General features: G+C 39.2%; 1 protein-coding gene across 4 annotated transcripts in view; it reads left to right on the top strand.

Moving 5' to 3' along the window:
• Nucleotides 1-21,271, top strand: part of Lov (BTB/POZ domain-containing jim lovell protein) — a 28,447-nt gene extending 7,176 nt beyond the window's left edge. For 3 of the 4 annotated variants that reach the window (XM_076780522.1, XM_076780523.1, XM_076780524.1), the window contains exons 2-3: nt 6,802-7,162; nt 10,565-21,271. In XM_076780522.1, coding sequence (XP_076636637.1) covers nt 6,972-7,162; nt 10,565-12,569 — 2,196 coding nt within the window. In that variant the 5' untranslated portion in view covers nt 6,802-6,971 and the 3' untranslated portion in view covers nt 12,570-21,271. The remainder of the gene's footprint in view (nt 1-6,801; nt 7,163-10,564) is intronic. The other variant, XR_013080896.1, reaches the window with a different exon arrangement.
• Nucleotides 21,272-21,470: the final 199 nt, after the last annotated feature.

The raw sequence follows: 21,470 nt of genomic DNA, 5'->3' as shown, positions 1-21,470 counted from the left end.
CGGGAATTTTTACCCCCCCTCCCACCCCCCTATTGGTCGATTAATTTTTCGTTGGATGCACCGTTCGCTACGTTGCGCGATAGACTCGCGAGATTCGACAGGAATTTGTCGCGTTGTATCGACGAACCGATAGAAGAAACGTGTATTGTTTCGAAAGAGAGCTCGCTTACATCGTAAACATAGCTGCGACACGAGTCCAAGGGGAAGTTTATGCGCGTTTCCCCGGAATCATGAAAGCGTTATTCTTGTCGATTTGCTGTGAAATTTATTTCCAACCTCCCGAGACTAACTTTTATTATTTTTGCATAACCTTTGTGTTGAGTAAAAAAATATAATAACTACTATTTATAACGTATATTATTATTTATATTATTATTGCTTATGAATTTGTTGTGAAATTAATTTGCAACCTCCCAAAACTAGCTTTTATTATTATTGCATAACCTTTTCATTGAGTAAAAAAATATAATAACTACTATTTATAACTTATATTATTATTTGTATTATTATTGCTTATAAATTTGTTGTGAAATTAAGTTGCAACCTCCCAAAACTAGCTTTTATTATTTTTACACAACCTTTTCATTGAGTAAAAATATATAATAGCTACTATTTATAACGTATATTATTATTGCTTATGAATTTGTTGTGAAATTAATTTGCAACCTCCCAAAACTAGCTTTTATTATTTTTACACAACCTTTTCATTGAGTAAAAATATATAATAGCTACTATTTATAACGTATATTATTATTGCTTATGAATTTGTTGTGAAATTAATTTGCAACCTCCCAAAACTAGCTTTTATTATTCTTGCACAACCTTTTCATTGAGTAAAAAAATATAATAGCTACTATTTATAACGTATATTATTATTGCTTATGAATTTGTTGTGAAATTAAGTTGCAACCTCCCAAAACTAGCTTTTATTATTCTTGCACAACCTTTTCATTGAGTAAAAAAATATAATAGCTACTATTTATAACGTATATTATTATTGCTTATGAATTTGTTGTGAAATTAATTTGCAACGTCCCAAAACTAGCTTTTATAATTTTTGTATTAACTTTATAATAGCTACTATTTATTACTTATTATTACTAGTCAATTTGTTGTGAAATTAATTTGCAACCCCCCTTGATACTACCATTGATCTTCGCGTTGAGGAAAAAATATAATAGCTACCATTTATGACTTATATTATTATAAATTGTCGATTTGGCGTGAAATTTATTTGCAACCTCCCAAAACTAGCTTTTATTATTAATGCATACTATTTATAACTTACTTTATTGCTTATCGATTTGGTTTGAAATTAATTTGCAAAACTGGCTTTTATTATTCTTGCATAACCATTTCATTAAGTAAAAAAATATAACAGCTACTATTTATAACTTATATTATTATTACTAATCAATTTGACGTGAAATTAATTTGCAAAACTAGCTTTTATTATTCTTGCGTAACCATTTCATTGAGTAAAAAAATATAACAGCTACTATTTATAACTTATATTATTATTACTAATGAATTTGAGGTGAAATTAATTTGCAACCCCCCTTGATACTACCATTGATCTTTCACGCTAAGAAAAAAAATATAATAGCTAGCATTTATGATTTATATTATTATTACTTTGGTATGAAATTTATTTCCAAGCTCCCGAGACTAACTTTTATTATTTTTGCATTATCCGTCGTGTTGAGGAGAAAAATATAGCTATTTATAATTTACTAGCGAATAACCCAAATACAAAAGTTATCAGAAATATTTTTAGTTTCGTTCTTGTCTATATAAATTGTCCGACAGACATCTTATCGAGAAATACTTTCTTACACGCAACTTTAATCGACTTCGCAGATTGTATCGATATAACTGGAGTAAATTTCTTGCTGCTTTCGTAAGAAGCGTTCGCACGCATAAAACGTTAATTAATGTAGAAAGAAAATACCGATCGATGGGACGAATAACACAAGATTGTGAAAGTTATACTGGCTTCCATAGAACATTATATATTGCCGTACTTAACGATTAATATTCTCTATTTACGTTGTTCTGAGAACCTTTATTATTAAACTTAATTAGTACGCTCTAAACACCATTGGTAACGTAGAAAAATAATTTACTATACTATTATTTGTTGGTACAAAGTCTTCCCAATTTTAGTAACAATTCGACAAGTATCTTTGCTAGCTAGTTTTGGTACAAAGTTCGTTATAATTATATCTTTTGATCGCATCAAAGCGATCTAACCCTTTAAAACACCTGTCGCGATAACCTACCGATTTCCCCTGCACTCATCGGTCATTTCTTATCAGTCTACGCGCGCTAGTTTTGCTCCTCCATTTCGTTCGCATCTTTTTCTTCAACTTCCAAGAGATTCTCGAGACTCGACCGCTTCTGAACTTAATCGACCATCGGAGGATGCACAGGGCGGTTCAAAATGCATATAAATATTTAAGAGATCGAACCTGTACGCTAAAACAAGTAAAAAATATTGTATAAATATATCACCGACCCAATGCAACAACAATGCAACTTGGAAACGTTGAATTAAATAAGCCAATAATCCCAGAAACTAATCTTTCCACTGTGAAAGTTTTAAACGTAGATTTAATCTTACACTGAGCCCCCATCTGTGAAATTGCTGATTATTTCCAAATAAATTTCTATAGATTAATGGAAATATTCACATATAACGCATCCTGACCTTATCTAAAGTTTCCAAACAATATCAGGATTTTTTCATTTATAAAACTTTCTGGAAATATTCGTTCTACCTAACAATTCAAGCCTTTTCTATTTAGATTTTTTAAATACTTTTCAAAAGAGTGAACTAACATATTACAAATTTGTTACAATTTATTATAATTGTAAAGATACAAGAACTTTATGTTTCACGTTTATGAAAAATGTTTAAAACGTGTTTTACTCTGGATATGCGTTTTATTTATATTTTACTTATTTCAGAGCGTAGATTTATCTCATAAAGTATTAATATGCATTTATGAATCGTACAAGCATAACAGTGTTCGAATAATAATTGTGAAGCGTATGTTGTATAATCTGTCGTATGACACGGTCGTATTTATTGACAGTATAGCAACCATAAAGCCAGGAAAACTATAGGTTTGACGAATAGATTGAAACATTCGAATAGCGGGACCAAAAACAATACGGCTAATAATGCCATAAACGAGCATATTCTATAATAAATATATCGACCCAATCTCTGCACAGTAATGCTGGTCCAGAAATTGTATATAACGATTTTATTCGCACCACCACAAGTGAACGAAAGATCCCAAGTTTCCAAGCGATAGAATGATATCAGCCGCCATTTTGCTAATCAGAAATTAATGTAACGCACTTCGATCTTACGCACGTGTTATTACATACTTTCGTACATTAATAATAGTTAAAATTCTATTTAGCCATGAAAGATAATTTCAAATGATTCTTGACACTTTTTTTTGTACGAAAAGTGTGTTAATTTGCAAGGTTTATTAGACTATGGATTTCTCGTACCTTTTTGGTGTAAAATTTGTAATTTACACGTTACCAATAATATAAAGAATATCATTAAACAGTAAATTGTTAAATAAGGAATTGAAGTACGAACAGAACATTTTAAATCGTTTCTACGACTCACCGTACGCTGCGTCGAAAGCTTCGTGACATTTGAGTATGACAAACATCAGGAAAATGGCCGCCAAATACTTTCTTAGCAAATCGTTGGTTTCTCCGTCGCACAATTCGTCACTTTTCTCGCCGCGTCTGCTTCAACCGCTGCAATTCGAACCTCCATTTTCGAGGGACTGATGTTGCATGAAAAAACAAATCGAAAAGAAAGAATAAAATTTTCTCATTCGAAACTTAGTTTTCGAGATAATTGAATGCGAAAATTTATAGACTCCCGCGCAATTGAAGACGATTTGCTTGGCATGGACGTCCTCGAATCACTATTTCTACTTATGTTGAAGTCCAAATCGTATTCAATTGCATTCTACAATGAAATTTCATAGCAATAACCTGCCGTACGCACGAACAAAGTATAAATTATTGTTTGAGCTAACCTCACTTTAACGTTTCAAGAAATTACAGATTGAAAAGTGAAATATTTCGAGAACACTCTGTTTTAAAGTCTCATACGTAATTGTATCAAATATTTATGCAATACTCGAAAGTAGATACACGTATTTACTAGATTTTGTCAGTAAATGTTGAATTCTATACAAATTACGACTCACCACGCGCCAAAGCTTTACATAACCTACCGGGAAACTGGGAAATAGGGGTTAATCGTAACACACATTTATTAAATTAGGTTATAATACTAAACGTAGGTAATAGACACTGTTTCCTGAGATTACGAGAGAATACTGATTCGTTAAGACTGACTTCCATACACTAATTCGATAACCTATACTTTTCATGGGGACGATAATAGCTACCGAACATTCTCGATTTATCGTGGATCGTTGGAAACTTATTGTTATTCAGAATTTGCACAGGCTGAAACTTACGTAAACCAGTCGAAACGAACGAGGATCGTGTAGAATATCTCGTGGGCCACTTGCACTTTATCGCGAATCACTTAAAACTTTCCGTATAGAACATTCGAACGTGCAACATTGTCGTCGCAGCTTCACCAGATTTTTCACGCGGGAAGCATATGCATTTGGCGGTAAATTGCTTATAGTGGCGTCATCTAGCGTTAATTTTGGGTACTATTCCCCCATAAACTTGGCCGTTTTGGCGCCTAAACTATATTAACGAATACTCGATCAAACACAATTCATACACTCTTTTAACCAACAACCTCAAACGTTGTTTCTCTGATTGTATCTTTTTCGTTGGAAATTAATAGAAAAGAATGATTATTTAGAGCTAGAATGTTAAAACAAATGTATCCTTTTGACGAAATGCACTGAAGGTTATGTCCCGACACGATGCAATTTTCGATTCGAATGTTTCAAGTGATTTACTGTATTTCGAAACTGGTTTACTACAGAAATTACACGGAAAGTTCGATCGTCACTGATCGGTTAAAGGGAAACGCACAGATTGCAAAAAATTAATGAAAATACCGGTTGTTTTGGGTGATCCCTTCCCGCGAAAAAACATGGAGAACTGCATGACTCATGGTGTGTGTATGGTTTGTTCGAATTTCAGAAAGACAACACCATTCAAGATAGTTTCAACGAGAAAGCATCGTTCACGATACGTGCACACAAACTATGCCTTCTTTTTCGGTTTTTTATGATACGAATTACTTGCATATATCGTTTGATAGTATATTTGAGTGAACAAAACAAAATGGTGGCAACGAATAGTTCATCTTTTATTCCTTACTCAAAATTTTCATTTCTTTGCAATCTGTGTCTTGTTATTAGGTTTATTTTATTACTCGTATCGTCGATGTATCGTTTGAGAGTATATTTGACTAAACAAAGCGAAATTTTTATCTATTTACTGTTCATTTTGCATTCATTACTGAAAAGTTTCATTCACACGAGAATTTTGTCTATATTTTCTTGCAATCAAATTAATAAAATTAAATAAGATTTTTTTATTAAAAAATTAATGAAAACATTAAGATAAATAATTATGTAAAATAGAAAGCAACCTCGACAGTGCAGTTATATGTTACGATACGTGTATCATTGTTTGCAAAACTTTCTATAAACATCGATTAAAGATTCTCGTGCTTAGTTAACCTCACTTTAGCGTTTTAAGAAATTACGAATTGAAAAGTGAAATATTTCGAGATCGTTCTGTTTTAAAGTCTGATACGTAATTGTATCAAATATTTATGCAATTCTTGAACTACAAATTTGCTAGATTTTATCAGAAAATGAATTCTATAAAAACTGCGACTCACCACGCGTCTATGCTTTGCATAACCTACCGAGAAACTGGGAAATTGGGGTTAATCGTAATGCAAGTTTATTAAATTGGGTTACAATACCAAACGTAGGAAATAGCCACTGTTTCCTAAGATTATGAGAGAATACCGATTCGTTAAGAAAAACTCCCATAAACTAATTCCGTAACCTGTACTTTCCATGGGGACGCTACGAGCAACCGAACAAACATTCTCAATTTATCGTGAAACTTATTGCAAATTACTCGAAACTCAGTGTGTATAGCTTGAAACTTACGTAAACCAGTCGAAACGAACGAAGATCGCTTGGAATATCTTGTGGGCCACTTGCAGTCGCCTAAAACTTTTCGTAGAACATTTCAACGTGCAACGTAGCGTCGTCGTAGCTTCGAGAGGTTTTTAACGCGGGAAACATATGCATTTGGCGATAAAGTGGTTATGGTGGCGCTATCTAGCGTTAATTATGGGTACTATTCCTCTATAAACTTGGGCGTTTTGCCGCCTAAATCGCTCGCAAACAAACCCATACACTACGAGACTTTTACAGTAATTACTTGGTCAAACATAATTCATGTACTCATTCAACCTTAGCCTCGAACGTTATTTCTCTGGTTGTATCTGTTTCATTGGAAAGTAATAGGATAGAATAGTTATTCCCGCCAAAAGAAAAAGCTAGAACAAATCCTCTTTACGAAATGCAGTGAAGGTTACGTCCGAGTGGAGAGCAATGTTCGAATGTTTCAAGTGATTTAACTGGTTTGCAACGGAAGTTACGCGGAGGGTTTAAGGGAAACAGACTGTAAAGAAGCAATGAGAATACTGGTCGCTTTGGGGCGACGTGATCCCTTCCCGCCATAATGCATCATGGGGAGCTGCGTGACTCATGGTGTGTATGTGGTTTGTTCGGGTTTCAGGAGGACAGCACCGTTCAAGATAGTGTCGACGGGGAGGCATCGTTCACGATACGTGCGTGATCACGTGCGTGCGTGCATGGAAAAGAAAGACGACCGCGGGAGCCCGAGGTACGAAGGAGAACGAGGCGGAGCAAGGTGGCTCCGCTAACGGCACGAGCGGCGGTGAAAAAATGTCGAGCGCCGCGGACAGTCCTGATGGGATGGCTTTGCAGTCGCACTATTCCCTACGATGGAACAATCATCAGACGCACATACTTCAGGCCTTCGAAGCGCTGCTGCACAACGAGGTACTCGTTGACGTGACCCTGGTCTGCGCCGAGACCAGCCTCAGGGCGCACAAGGTCGTCCTTAGTGCCTGCAGGTAAATGCTCAATCCTTACGTTCTTTTCAATCTTTCTTTCATCCTCTATCAGGACTGCGTAGTAATTGTTACGTTCTACTGATAGATTTAAAGTCAAATACAGGGGTGATCGGCCACACCTGGGAAAAATTTTAATGGGGGATTCTAAGGGCCAAAATAAGACGAAAATCAAGAATAATTTCTTGACTGAGGCTTCGTTGAAAAGTTACTAACGATTGAATTGAAAAATTTCAAATCGTTCTGGAAAAATTATTTTCGGCTGCGGGGGTCAATTACAATCATTTTTGGTCATTACGCGTATCCTCGAAATCCTACGCACTTTCGAGAAAAAAATTCCTTACCGAAAATCTAATTTGGCGCCCAAATTTTTCGACGAAAAAAAAATATTTCGAATCGTTTTAAAAAAATTATTTTTAGTTGCGCGGGTCAATTACAATAATTTTTGGTCAATATATATACCCTCGAATTCCTTCCCAGTTTCGAGAAAAAAATTCGAGAAGGTGTGACATTTTTCGACAAAATTAAAAAATTTCAAATCGTTTTAAAAAAATTATTTTTAGTTGCGGGGGTCAATTACAATAATTTTTGGTGAATAGACATACCCTCGAATTCCTTCCCAGTTTCGAGAAAAAAATTCGAGAAGGTGTGACATTTTTCGACAAAATTAAAAAATTTCAAATCGTTTCAAAAAAATTATTTTTAGTTACAAGGGTCAATTACAATCATTTTTGGTCAATAGACATACCCACGAAATCCTACCCATTTTCGAGAAAAAAATTCGAGAAGGTGTGACATTTTTCGACAAAATTAAAAAATTTCAAATCATTTTAAAAAAATTATTTTTAGTTGCGGGGGTCAATTACAATAATTTTTGGTCAATATACATACCCCCGAATTCCTTCCCAGTTTCGAGAAAAAAATTCGAGAAGGTGTGACATTTTTCGACAAAATTAAAAAATTTCATATTGTTTTAAAAAAATTATTTTTAGTTGCAGGGATCAATTACAATAATTTTTGGTCAATATACATACCCTCGAATTCCTTCTCAGTTTCGAGAAAAAAATTCGAGAAGGTGTGACATTTTTCGACAAAATTAAAAAATTTCAAATCGTTTTAAAAAAATTATTTTTAGTTGCGGGGGTCAATTACAATAATTTTTGGTGAATAGACATACCCCCGAAATCCTACCCATTTTCTAGTAAAAAATTCGAGAAGGTGTGGCATTTTTCGACAAAATTAAAAAATTTCAAATCGTTTTAAAAAAATTATTTTTAGTTGCGGGGGTCAATTACAATCATTTTTGGTGAACAGACGTACCCCCGAATTCCTACGCATTTTCGAGAAAAAAATTCCTAATCGAAAATATACTGTGTGGCCGGAAATGTTTCTATAACTTTTTAACGAAGCTTCCATCAACAAATTGTTATTCTTGATTTTCGTCTTATTTTGGCCTCTAGAATCCCGCATTGTGGGGATTATTTATCTTTGACCCTCTATCAGGACTGTGTAATAATTATTACGTTCCTCTGATAGATTTCAAATCAAATATAGTGAAGAGTGGTGCCCCCTGTGGGGATTATTTATCTTTAACTCTGCATATTAGTTCGAAAAACTGGATAGTGGCGTCTCTTGTGGGGACGCAATTGCACTTTAGTTCGTATTAAAAATATCAATTTTTTAATTATTAAAATTGCTCTATACGGTAAACAATTTTATTGTAAAAAAATAAATATATAGGATAATTTTCCAAGTATGTGTAGACAATCAATTTTGTCCAGTGTGTATGTCTTGTAACAAATGGTCTGAAATTAAGAAAAGAAAGAAACAAAGTATGGAATAAAGATATTGGTATGAACCTGTGCCTGATTGATCGAGGTAAATAGAAATAGTAATAAACCCTTTTTTTATAATAAAATAATAATAATAAACTCTTCTGATAAGCTAAAATTATAAAAGTTTATGTTCCTACCAGGAATAGGAATATAAAACTGAAAATTTTTATTTTTCAGAAGTGTTTTACAAGATACAGTGATGTTCGTCGTGAAGAATTTAGTAATCCTTAACAATTCATAGAAATGTACCGAAACAGTGAAGACGAAATGGTAAATGTAACTGGCATTGATATACAAAACATAGTACAGAGGAAGGAATAGAATAAACGGTTTGTTTGGAAGAACTATTTGATAAAATAAATTTAGAAATAATTGTTAAATCGAATGATACTTAGGATAGGAAAACAAGGTTCTAAAATAATAATCTCAAGCCGTATTTTCGATAAGAAATTTTAAAATTAAATCGACATTCTTTGATTTTAGCACACCGCTAGTATTAGAGTAGCCCAGAGAATATTGCCCATCATATTTGCTTCTTGTTATTTTTAATCCGTCCATCGAAATAAAATTCAGTCGACGTCAGTTATAACGAGCGTCCGGAAATCGACAAAATTTCCTTTCTATAACATTATTGAATAGAAAGACTGTCTCAGAAGTCGAACAGTTAAGGAAAAGTAAAATTCCCTATCTCTCAGAAATTAATTCAAACAATCGTTTTGATCTTTGATTCCTTTTATTTTATTCTTCCAACGTCTCGTTTCTATGTGAAATTGGTTAAAACAATTAAACATAATATTCTTCTATCGTATTTACGATAAAATGCACAAAATAAAACTATCAAGGAACCGCGATTTCGCTAAATTATGTGCACGTTGTACGTGTCTCGCGTTCGTTACATCTGGACTATAAATCGCGTCACAAATGCACCAGCGATGGGTTAATGTTCGTGTTCTCCAATATGGGGATAATCTGTCGACACGCTGCTGACGCTGTTCACCTAACTTTCTTGATGCTTTATGAATTTCGCAGTCCTTATGTGAGAATGGAATGTAGTACAGATGTACATAATCTGAACAATTCTGCAGGCTTTAATTTCCATATGCAATGCTGTTTCTGGAAATTTAAACTTTCAAACACTCCATATATGGACACTTCAATTTTAACAAGTGGGGGAAAGTTCCCATGATTAGAGTACATTATATACATATATTCGTGAAACACAAAGTATATGGAACTGCTGTAGAATTGAATCAAATTATAACGCAATGAGATCTGGTTTTTTTGATCGATTATAATGATGTAAAGTTATCGTTGGTGTAGTGTGGGGTCCAACGCCTCCTGTACTCGTCACCAGAGGGACAGTTCCTCTCGCAAGCGCTCGACACCGGCCTTCCATTAGAATATATACGCTCCTCGACCGACTAATCCTGCTAAGATGCCTTGCCTCCTTTCCTTTTCCATCTTTCATCGACAGGACCCCATAATAGTAGTTATCGATCTAGATTGAAAAGACCTCGTTGGTCGAAGGAGTTGCAAAAATGTATATTAAATGGAAAAATTTGCGTTGCAGTCCATTCTTCGAGAGGATATTTGCGGAGCATCCCTGCAAGCATCCGGTGATCGTGTTGAAGGATTTTCCCGGTCACGAAGTTGCGGCGCTGATCGACTTTATGTATCGTGGCGAGGTACGGGTCGGTCGCGAGGAACTTCCAGGACTGATGAGAGCCGCTGAGAGTCTGCAAGTGCGTGGATTAGCGTCGTCGGAGCCGCGGCCGGCGTCGCCGCCGGAAACGCCGACGGCCGATCTTCTTCTGGGGGAGCCATCGACGCCGGAGGGCGCGAGGCACGGAACCCCGGAGGAGGACGACATCGCGTCGGAGAGCACGGCTCCGCCGTCGACGCGGGAGCCAGCGGCAGTGACGACCACCACTATTTTTCACCCTGCCAGGGACCATCGCGACAGGTTACCGCACATGGGCCACTTGAACTTCGGGATTCGCGAGCTCAGGGAGAGCTGCGGGTCGCCGTTGTTGCCTCGACGGAAACAGGCACGGCCGCGAAGAAGATCCGGCGAGCTGGTGCCGCAAGATCTCAGCCGACCGCATCCGCCGTCGAGTCTTAGTCCGCCTACGAGCGGGCTGAACCTGACTGGTAGCCAGCAACAGTCGCAGCAACAGCTCCATCAGCAACAGCAATCGATGGGTTCGCAGAATCAGCAGCAGCAACAACAGGAAGACATGGCGGAGAATCTCTCGATGAAGAGATCCATGTCGCCGAGCGGAACCGACCAGCATCACGTGAAGGCGGAGAGCAGCGAGGCGGCGAGCAGTCCGAGAGGATCCCCGTTGACGGGCACCAGTCTGCTGCACCCCGACGGTTCCCTTCAAGACATTCCGTCTGCGGCAGCAGCAGCGGCGGCGGCGGCGGCTGCGGCGGGCTTACCGGCGATGTCGGCCTTGTCGTTGACGCCGCCGCATCATCACAGCGAGTACCTGACGAGTTTGGGCCAGCTGGCGGCTCAGTGGTTGCCGAACCATCCGCAGAGCCAACTCCCGCCACCGCCTCAGGGTCACCATCCGCGGGAGGGTAGTCCCCACGGGCCCAACAGGACGCATCCTTATCAGCAGCAACAGCAACAGCAAGATTCTCCGTTGACGCCGCGACGCAGCTCCGTGACGGCGATGTTCCCACTGGACGGCGTGGCGTCGTTAGGCGGAGGCCTGTTCCCTCACGCGGGTGCACTCGACAGGGGATCCCTTCTGGCGGATCTTCACGATAGCTTTAAGCCGGAAACGTTGCACGGTCTGTTCGGCGCGGCGGGTCTCGGCGGCCATCATCAGGGTAAGAAGCCCAAGAAGCACAGAGGCGACGGTGACGCGCCGCGCAGATGGGGAGACCACGGTAGTCGAGGGTTGCCGGTGGGAAGGCCGAAAGGTCAGCACAGCGCGCCCAGAGGCGGACCACCCAGGTCGTGGACGAACGCTGAGCTCACCGAGGCGCTCCAACACGTTTGGAACAAGAAGATGACGACGTCGCAGGCGAGCAGGATCTTCGGTATACCGTACAACAGCCTTCTAATGTACGTGAGGGGTAAATACGGTAAAAGTCTGAAGCTCGAGCAGCTCAGGAGGGACTGCACGGGCGCGACGACGGGCGAAGTCGTGATGAACTCGTTGAACAACAACGTAAAGACCGTCCAGCCGCCCACGCAAATGACCCATCCGCTCGCCGGTCTGCCGCCCCATCCAGGCGACGACAGTGGATTTCCTCATCACTCGTTGCTCGGTGGCAACCTGCCGCAGGGTTTCTTTCCCGATTTCGCCGCCGCGGCTTTCCCCGTGCCTGTCAGCATGGTGCATCTACTCCCACCAAGCGAACAGAAGGCCTTCGAACCGACCGGGAATCCCGGCAGCGGAGGCGGGGGCGGTGGCAGTGGTGGCGACCTCTCCACCTCGCGGAGCAGTCGAACGCCGTCGCCAGTCGATCATCATCACCATCACCATCATCACGAGTCGCTGCAACCGCAACCGCCTCAGTCAGCGCCAGCGCTACTTCAGCAAAATGGTTCGGATTAGAAGAAAATCGTTTTACTCGTGGTCATAGGTATGCGCGGTGACGCTTATTATCCTCGTCGATGGACCACGGACACATAACTGTCCGATAAAACCATCCCGTTAAACGAACCCTCGACACGTACACGCACACTCGAAACACCTACACACCAACGTAACACACACACGCCCCCGATTCTTTCCGCGAGATTGTTCTCTTTTTCACAAGACTGACTATCACCAATTACAGCTCCCGGGGTAAATTCGACGGACGTTACGCCCTGCTCAATCCACGCTTAAGCCACACACTGTTGCCACGTTTCGCTTCTCGATTTTTTATGTTTCTATCGACTTTCTTTGTCTGTCTTTATCCGTGGACAAAAATATTGACGTCGCCCCTTTTTGTCCGTCGATCGCGAAACACGCCAGACTCGGTCGAGCGTGCCGGCGAAATTCTCTCGAGAGATCGTCTCGTTTCTTTTCTTTATTTCTTTGCTCGGACTCGGTGTCTACTTGGTTAATATTAGTGGTACGCCCGGAGACTGCTCGAGAGAAGAGAAGAGCCATCGTTAGCGGTGTCTTTTCTGGTGCTCGTTTCCCCTGAACGCGTTTCGAGTTTGCGAAAAAATGATCCACTACGGCTACTAAGGATACAACCGAGACGCTTCGAGGCGGAGACTTTTGCTGGCGGGCGAGACCACTCGTATCATCACTATAAATAGTTCCTGCTACAAGAGCGATTATACCAAATAGTACTGTAAACGGCTGAGTAAATACGATGGCTGCTGTATGGAATAGCAATTGTTGGAAACGCTCACACTCCGTTGCTTGGATCGCAGACTCCTCGACGAGAAAGTGACGTACACGAATAGGGAGACACGCGCTTTCTACTTTGAACGTCCTCGTGGCCTGTGATGCACATGAGGTAAGCTTACAAGACTTGAACAATAGTTTGATACCGTGGATTGTTACGATACCTGTTCTAACACGCGCTCAGAGGCAGCAAGGAAACGCCACTTACCTCTTCTATTTTTTCCCTCGACAGATTTCTATATTACAACGTCTCTGCCCACCGGATTAATGCCAATTGTTATTCTATTGTACATTACCGAAGTTTCCATTAGGAGAAACGTTGATTAAGGGGACTCTACGCCAGTGGTAGTAAGTACAAGTTATATAGTACACACCTAGTATCAAAAAACCCTAATATGGTTATTCGCAACGGGCCTTTGTTTTGGAGATATGTATTTTGATTTAAAGTTTGCTGGATATCTAGTAAAAGAGTTGATTTTTGGTTTACAGCATTTGGTTGAGTCGGTAGAACGATTAACTATGAAAGTTTTGGTAGTGAGTTCGAATTTTTTTAATACAACTTTGAACTGAAGAATTACGTATAACATCAATATTAATTGTGAAACATGAAACATAGATTTTTAATGTAGAAATTAATAAATTCTGTATAATAACCATTGTTAGAATAACAATGCCTGGAAACCTAGCAAGGATGTTCATATACCTGCTCATTTTGGGCACTCATACTGTACTTTCCAAACCACTACAACAGTTTGATCATTCGGTTACATAAACTTATCGTTAATGGGAAATATTGTAAGATACTGTTACCTTATTACTGTGCTTTTATTTTCTATATTAAAAATAAAAAAAAAATAGTAACGACAACGGGGATTCGAACCTGCTACCTACAACGTTCTAGTCAATCGCTCTATCAACTTACCCAAATCTACAAAGTAGATTAAAGTAATTCTTTTACTATATGTGTACGAAACTTTGAATAAAAATATCTCGAAAACGGAGGCCCATGGGGAAGAAACGTATCAGGGTTTTCCGACGCTATATACTATGACTTGTAGCTGGTATCTTTTAAAAAGCGATTTCCACTAGCGTAGGGTCCCCTTGAAAGTATATACCTCGAGCCCCTGTTGACCGTGCTGCCTCCGAAAGCACGTGATAAACGAGCTTCCAGTTGAATTATTATTTTACACACTCAGCCCCGTGTTGGTTATTCGGTTCGACCAATGTAATACGTCACTTTCGCGCGAGCCGTTTGCGTTGTTCCCTGATTGGATTCCGGATAGCGATTAAAATGCCCGTAAAGCTCTGAACTTGGATCACGCCGATTCGTAGAATGACGTTTACGATCGGGGGTTGCATAATAATCACACGCAGGGTGTCGTGAGCTTGCCAAGATTCCCCCTAGATTCCTCCTCTTGCTTAGAGCGCGCGCTACTTCCGGTAATCGGTGCAATATCCAACGCGGATACGTTGATCTGTAAATAATGTTTTCTCGATCGTTAACGCTTCGTCCCTTTCGCCCGACACTCGCTCCGTTTATTCTTCTTTTGTACACGATATTTTTCTAAAGCGACGCCTCCACGGTTTTTCGAAGCTCGAACCGGAAGAGATCGTGAATCTTGGCGAGCTCCGGGCGCGCGAACTTTGCACGACGAACAAAACGAATGTCGTTGAACAATGTGACGAAACAAAATTCCCGTAACACGGAAGAAAGGAAAACGTATGGTGAAAGGAAAATTTTTATCGTAGACCACAATTTCGCAAAAAACAATATTTCGACAACCAGACGGAAGCGCAGGGTAACTAACACATCAGGGATAGCCACAGACAAATCTACGATAGATAAAGAGAAAAAAAAGTTACATATTAAACTGTAAAAGTAATGGTAATGAAAAAAAAAAAAAAGAAAAAAGTAACGTAAAGCTATAATACATTTATGATGATTATTTCGTTAAAGAACTTAAGAAAATGATAAAAAAAAAAAAAACAAAAGAGCGGTGAGAGAACGGCAGGAATATGTGGTTAATTTCGTTATGTCACACCTTGCTACACCTAGCGAAAGCGAGATTAAATATATTATTAAAAGAATAACTTAAGTAGAATGTAATGATGAGAGAAAGCGTATGGGTACGAGACGAGAAGGGGTTAAGTAAATATTAGAGAGACCACAGGCTTTCGGCCCAAAAATAGCCTGTACAATACAAACTGATATTATTATTGATTATTATATATATATATTTATATATATATATATTATTATTATTATATATATATATATAGATATACACACAGGGTGTTTCAAAAGAGTTTATAACTGTTTCGACGGGTTATACCGCGCGTTCTGCCCCGTATATCATACTCGAGCAATTGTATCGTTGTTTATTATTGTTCTATTTATTTTAATCGTGTAATTCCTAAATAGTTCCCTTTGACAACAGCTTCCTCGAGACTAGCTTCAGTTCTGTGTGTACGTCAGCGTGTATGTATGTGCGTGTGTATGTTTTTGCGTTAAAATTCGTCTTTCGTTAAAAAATTATGCAATTAACGAGCGATTCCGTCGATAATGCTTCGTCTCGGGTTGAAAGTTCGGGACAGACGCTCGAGGCGGTACGACCACGTCGAAAACGATATTAACAATTTTTTATCCACTCTGTTGACGAGGAGAAAAGAGCGAACAAAGCTGCGGCGCGCTTGCGAGAAACGATAGAGAATGCTGCGTGTGAGAGTAAGAGGGATCGGTACGGGAAGATCGGAAAACGAGACGAAGGGACGTTTTCTGAAAGTTGTAATTTGTATGTAAACGATAGAAAAGTGCGGGTAAGTGATCGTACGCGTGAGTGTCGGGAGTGACTGCCAGAAAGAGACTACGTAATAGACATATGTGATAGGCACCATGTGCAGACTTCAGTATTATTTTACAGTTAACGGGGGAATAAAAAAAAATAAAAGGATACAAGAACGATCGGTATGTTAGTTAGGTACTCTTTGAGGAAAAGGAAACAAGTTATGCCTGTTTCGTTGTTTGTAAGCCCTTAGGAAAATGAGAACGGCTCTTCGACCCGCCGTCGATCGAACGTTCCTTATTGGATCCTTTGAACGATCGAGACGATCGATGACGAAACGATTACGTGAAAGATAATCAGATGACAGGAAGGGTACGATTGCGCGCGCGAAATAGTGAGAAAGAGAGACTCGGAAACGATACACACACACGCGTGCACACAGAGACACTCACACTCACACGGACACGCGTGCTCACGCTCACATAAATAAACACACACGTACAGAGGCGAACGCGATCGAGACTGTCATTAGAGGTGTAGATAGAGAAAAAGAAGAGATACGAGATTGGGGCGTATCGATTGGTTATCTTTTTATTACTGCGAAGCGTACGCATAATTATCGCGCGTAGTACAAGTTAGTTGAAGTTTGTGAAGGGTCGCGAAACCGGTTGATAAGGGTTGGGCCGTTTAATAATTATTGATTCGTTGTTAGAGATCATTGGATACGCATACGCATGAATGATTAATAGGGGTTTACAGATAGAAAGGTTGTATTCGAACGGTGAAAGACACAAATTCCATCGGACGTTACGATGGTCGTTGTTACGCACACATCGACGCGGTTATTAATTTTACGTTACTATTACTATTACTATTATTCATATTATTATCATTCCATGTGTTACGTTTATTATTAATATTAGTTTACGGATAGAATATGATTTTCACGCGCCGCTTATGGTCGCCCCAGGACGCGATCGCGACATATCATTAGCTCTATCGCGGTGTCGTTTATTTTCTAATATCGAATCGGACGTCGTGCGGATCGATCTATCGAATGAAATGGTGTTTCGAGATATCCAAAGTCACGAATACAGTTTGAAATTTATAAAATCCATCGTACGATTTACCATCGACGCAATGATTTGCACAAACAGTTTGCATTTGCTATTCGTTTTTAGTTCTGTTTGTTTATAACGTGCACCAAGTGATTTGGTAAACGTTAAATTAACGTTATCGCGACGGACCGTTAATATATCAAACTTATCACCTATTCGTCACGAAATGTTATGGAATCATAAAATTATTGACCAGCAAACATGTGATAATATTTACGTAACGAGACAATAAAAGGACTATTCCTTATCACAAAATAGATTCTTTAGATTCATAGTTAATAAAAGCATAAAATAAGACGTTTCATTCCAGTTCTTCTTAACAGCAATTAATAATTAATGATAAAATTCCATGTTCATTTTAATGGCTCGAGGACTGTGCAAAGCTTAAATGTTGACGCAAAAATGAATTTTAAAAGCACTCCCTTTACCCCTGCTTTGGTGTCTACGTCAATAATTCTATGAATCACTGTAGATCCTGCAAATATGTCCTGAAAGATACAAATAACAAAACTTAATGTACAAAAGTTTTACTCTTCGAAATACCATTTCACTCGAACGAGTGGTTCTTTTTCACGGAACGTGTGTCCATTGTTTCTCTTATTCGTTAGTCTTTAAGTAGGGATCATTATGATTAGCATTGTTGTAATAATTTATATCGTCGTCGTCGTTATCAGTATCGGATATCGTAATTATCGGAATCGTGATCACCACACCGCCTCTGCGTCTCATAGTTTCGCCATTGCCGCCGCCGCGAATCGCCACTATATTGTATACACTGTTACATTGATAATACTACCGCTTATGGGCACAGTTATACATATACCGAAAGGCACAAATACGACAAACGAAGATGTACTTTGATTTTTCTGGGACTCCGGAGCCGAAGTCACCATATCTTAAGTTCCTACAGTACGGAGGATGAGATTAATACGATTTTATCCGAAACATTGAGATGTAAAAGCCGAAACAGTGGTAGAGAAAAAGAAAAAAACGAATAACGAGCAGGAAGACGAATGAAAAGTATTATTTACTCGTTGAGAAAGAAATAGGAGTAAACGAGTGAGAGAATATAAATTACGAGAGCGTGTATGTGCGTGTGCGTGACGTGCGTGTGTATATGAGAGAGAAAGAGAGTGAGAGCGCGTGAGTAAAAGAGCAACATGTCTCCGAAAAATAATTATTTTTAATTTACGTGAAGCAACACTTGTACATAGAATCAAAGAGCGCGCAGTCGATTATTTATGCGTAATATATACATACATATATACAAATATATATATATATATATGTCTATATATATATATATATATTTATCGATAATTGTGCAACGCGAGCATTGTTCTTCGGATACAACCTTTAATCGAACGATCAAGACAAAATTGTGAGAGCGCGATAGAATGCGTGTGTGTATGCGTGAACGTGCGAAAGACAGAGTGAAGAATAGAAAGGCGATATGGAGATGATGGAAGAAAGAAAGAGATAGAGAGTGAGTACATTAAATGCGCGATTTAAGCGTCGTCTCGTGCAATATATATTATGTGAGAAATACGCGAAAGTTTCCAAAGTTCCGTGTATCGAGTGGAAAGTGAATCAGTGCATCGGGGGGTACGGCGTCGTCGTCGACAGATGGCGCTTCGTACGTTTCTATCGTTCACTCTGTCGCGGTGTTATCAACCGTCAGTATTCGTCTCGCGTTACTTGAGGGAGCACGTGTTCGCCGCGGCGAAACATTCGTTCAGTTTATTCGTTTTAACGACAAGTCTGAAGTTTTCCTTCCCGATTCGTCCGAAGTTTCGCAACTTTTCACTCGACACGGACAAGGGATACTCCATCGGTCCCTTTTTGATCGGGTTTCAATGGTCGTGACATAGAAACCGTCAAATCGAATTTCACCGAGACTTCATTGTATAAAAAAGAAAACAACAGGAAAAAGAAAAACGAAAACCAGGAAACAGATGAAATAGTTACTTGCATCGGTTGTGCTGTCACGTAGTTCCTAAATCGCCCTAGCCTCGCCCCGAGCGCATGAGAAAAACAAATAAACAAATGACTAACGCTGTTCATTCGAGGTACGGTAAACGCTACGCCTTTGATACTCTTGGTTGAAGGAATAATTATTACCTTTATTGCTATTACTACAAATACTGATATTATTCCTCCAACGATCACGAGTTTCGCAATAAATATGTACTGTATATCTTAGTTGAATAGTAGCTACTTGAACGTTGCGCTGGATCATACGGGAATACGTTGCGTCGTTGTTAGTTTCGCGTCGATTGTCGATCGTTTCATTTTCTATGCTGTGAAGTGTCCGACGTACACGAAAAATTTTTATTTCCTGTACATTTTTTCTTAACACGAATGCTTTATATTCGCAATTAATGTACAGAATAAGTGATATACGTTCCGTGACGCGTCAGATATACGTGAAAATGGTGCTGAGCCGTATTTACCGTACACCGAACGAGGCGATTGTAAAGTATAGCAGAAATAAATAATAGAACGCGATCGGCAGCTGACACGCCGCCGATATGTACGATACATGGCGAAAGATTGAAAGCGAGATAAAGGAAGAAATGAAGATAGGAAGCGCACATTGCAGAAATATAATATAACGATATATTTATACTAATTACAATTGTACCATAATGATTATAATACTACTTATTATATTATACAGAGCCGTCGCCACCCAGTATATTTTTTACAGGTTTACATTGTATTACAGTTTATAAAGTTTGATATACAATAACAATTACCTAAGCGCAGGGGACCGTGGTGTAACCGTGTGTACCGCGATTCGCCTATTTATAGGTGGCGTCGCGGAACGATAAACGCCACGGCACTGCGCCACGTTATAACTACAATACTTCCGAGTGTTCGGGGATCGACGTGTTTCGTATCAATGTGAATCGAACGCGAATTTATACTAATGCGGGGATTTATATCGACCAGAACGGAAAGAACGAGACCTTTTCCTCGTCAAAACTTATCCACATGTTTACAGACGCGAAAAGTTCTTGCCGCCATTTTGGGGCGTACGGTGCTCGTTGAAACATTGAAACCTCGATATAGGTCCGAGAATCTGTCGTACTGTACTTTATGGGGCCATTTAAACAGTGTGAGATAACGATTTTACCTAATACGATGTGAATTCGAGACGAACGGTCTTCGAACCTATGTTTACCAAATCTGTTTTGTTTGCACATTGCGTGTGCATTTCAGATCGAGTGAGTAGAATTGAATCGGAGTTAGAAAGACGAAGATAGAGCTAGAAACGGAAAGGTTGTAGATTCAGATTTGTTTCTCTTTATGGTATTGCGACGAGGAAAACGGGGAAACATCGGTGCTGGTCGCGTTCGGAAGTACTGAGAATAAGTTTGGAACGAAACAGCCTCGATCCGCGAACGCTCGTGCCGATAATGCATAAATGAATGCTACATAACTTGTGATACGTTTACCGCTGGTTACTACAGAGACTTCCTAGCCGGCCCTACGACAGGATCGGCACCACTAGTTCACTCACGCACACGATTCAACGTTTATACGGATTTATTACGGATTTATTGATTAAACGAATTATTACGTACGTAATTAAATTAGATGAAGTATTTACAAGAGAAATTAACGACGAACGAACAAACAAAAGGTAATTAATAATTACGAAACACGTAAAACGCTGCAGACTAATTAACGGTGTGATGAATGCGCACACGAGGCTAGGACGAGGCTAGCTACCTAAACCCCACGTTCACTCTTCGGACTAAAACACATTTACATATGTACACGCGTACACACACACACACGTACACGAACATACACACACGACCCAATCGTATTCACCCGCCCTGATAATGAGAATTACTATATTAACCCCAAATAAAAACTGTACATACAATTGCAACGTTCGCGGTGTTGTTTCTTGACCATGTTCCCTTCTTTTCTTTGTCTTTTGTTGTACGAATTTAACTTATGTTGTAGCCAAACTTCTCATCCAGGTGTATTTTTTTGTTGGAATTACCGATTACGAATTCGAAGTTAAAACCACCAAATGTGAAAGCAACAATGGATGATTTGAAAATGAAATATTGGCAGTCTCCAGTCATCAGATTCGCAAAAGAAAAGATCTCCAATCCCAGAGCCCATTACCAAAGTAATTATCATTTCTGTAGAAGACACTTGTTTTATTTAAAAAGAAAATATATCAGCAA

Source organism: Colletes latitarsis, chromosome 13 (genome assembly GCF_051014445.1).
Source record: "Colletes latitarsis isolate SP2378_abdomen chromosome 13, iyColLati1, whole genome shotgun sequence".
Lineage (NCBI taxonomy): Eukaryota > Metazoa > Arthropoda > Insecta > Hymenoptera > Colletidae > Colletes > Colletes latitarsis.
This window is presented reverse-complemented; position numbering and strand designations above follow the sequence as displayed.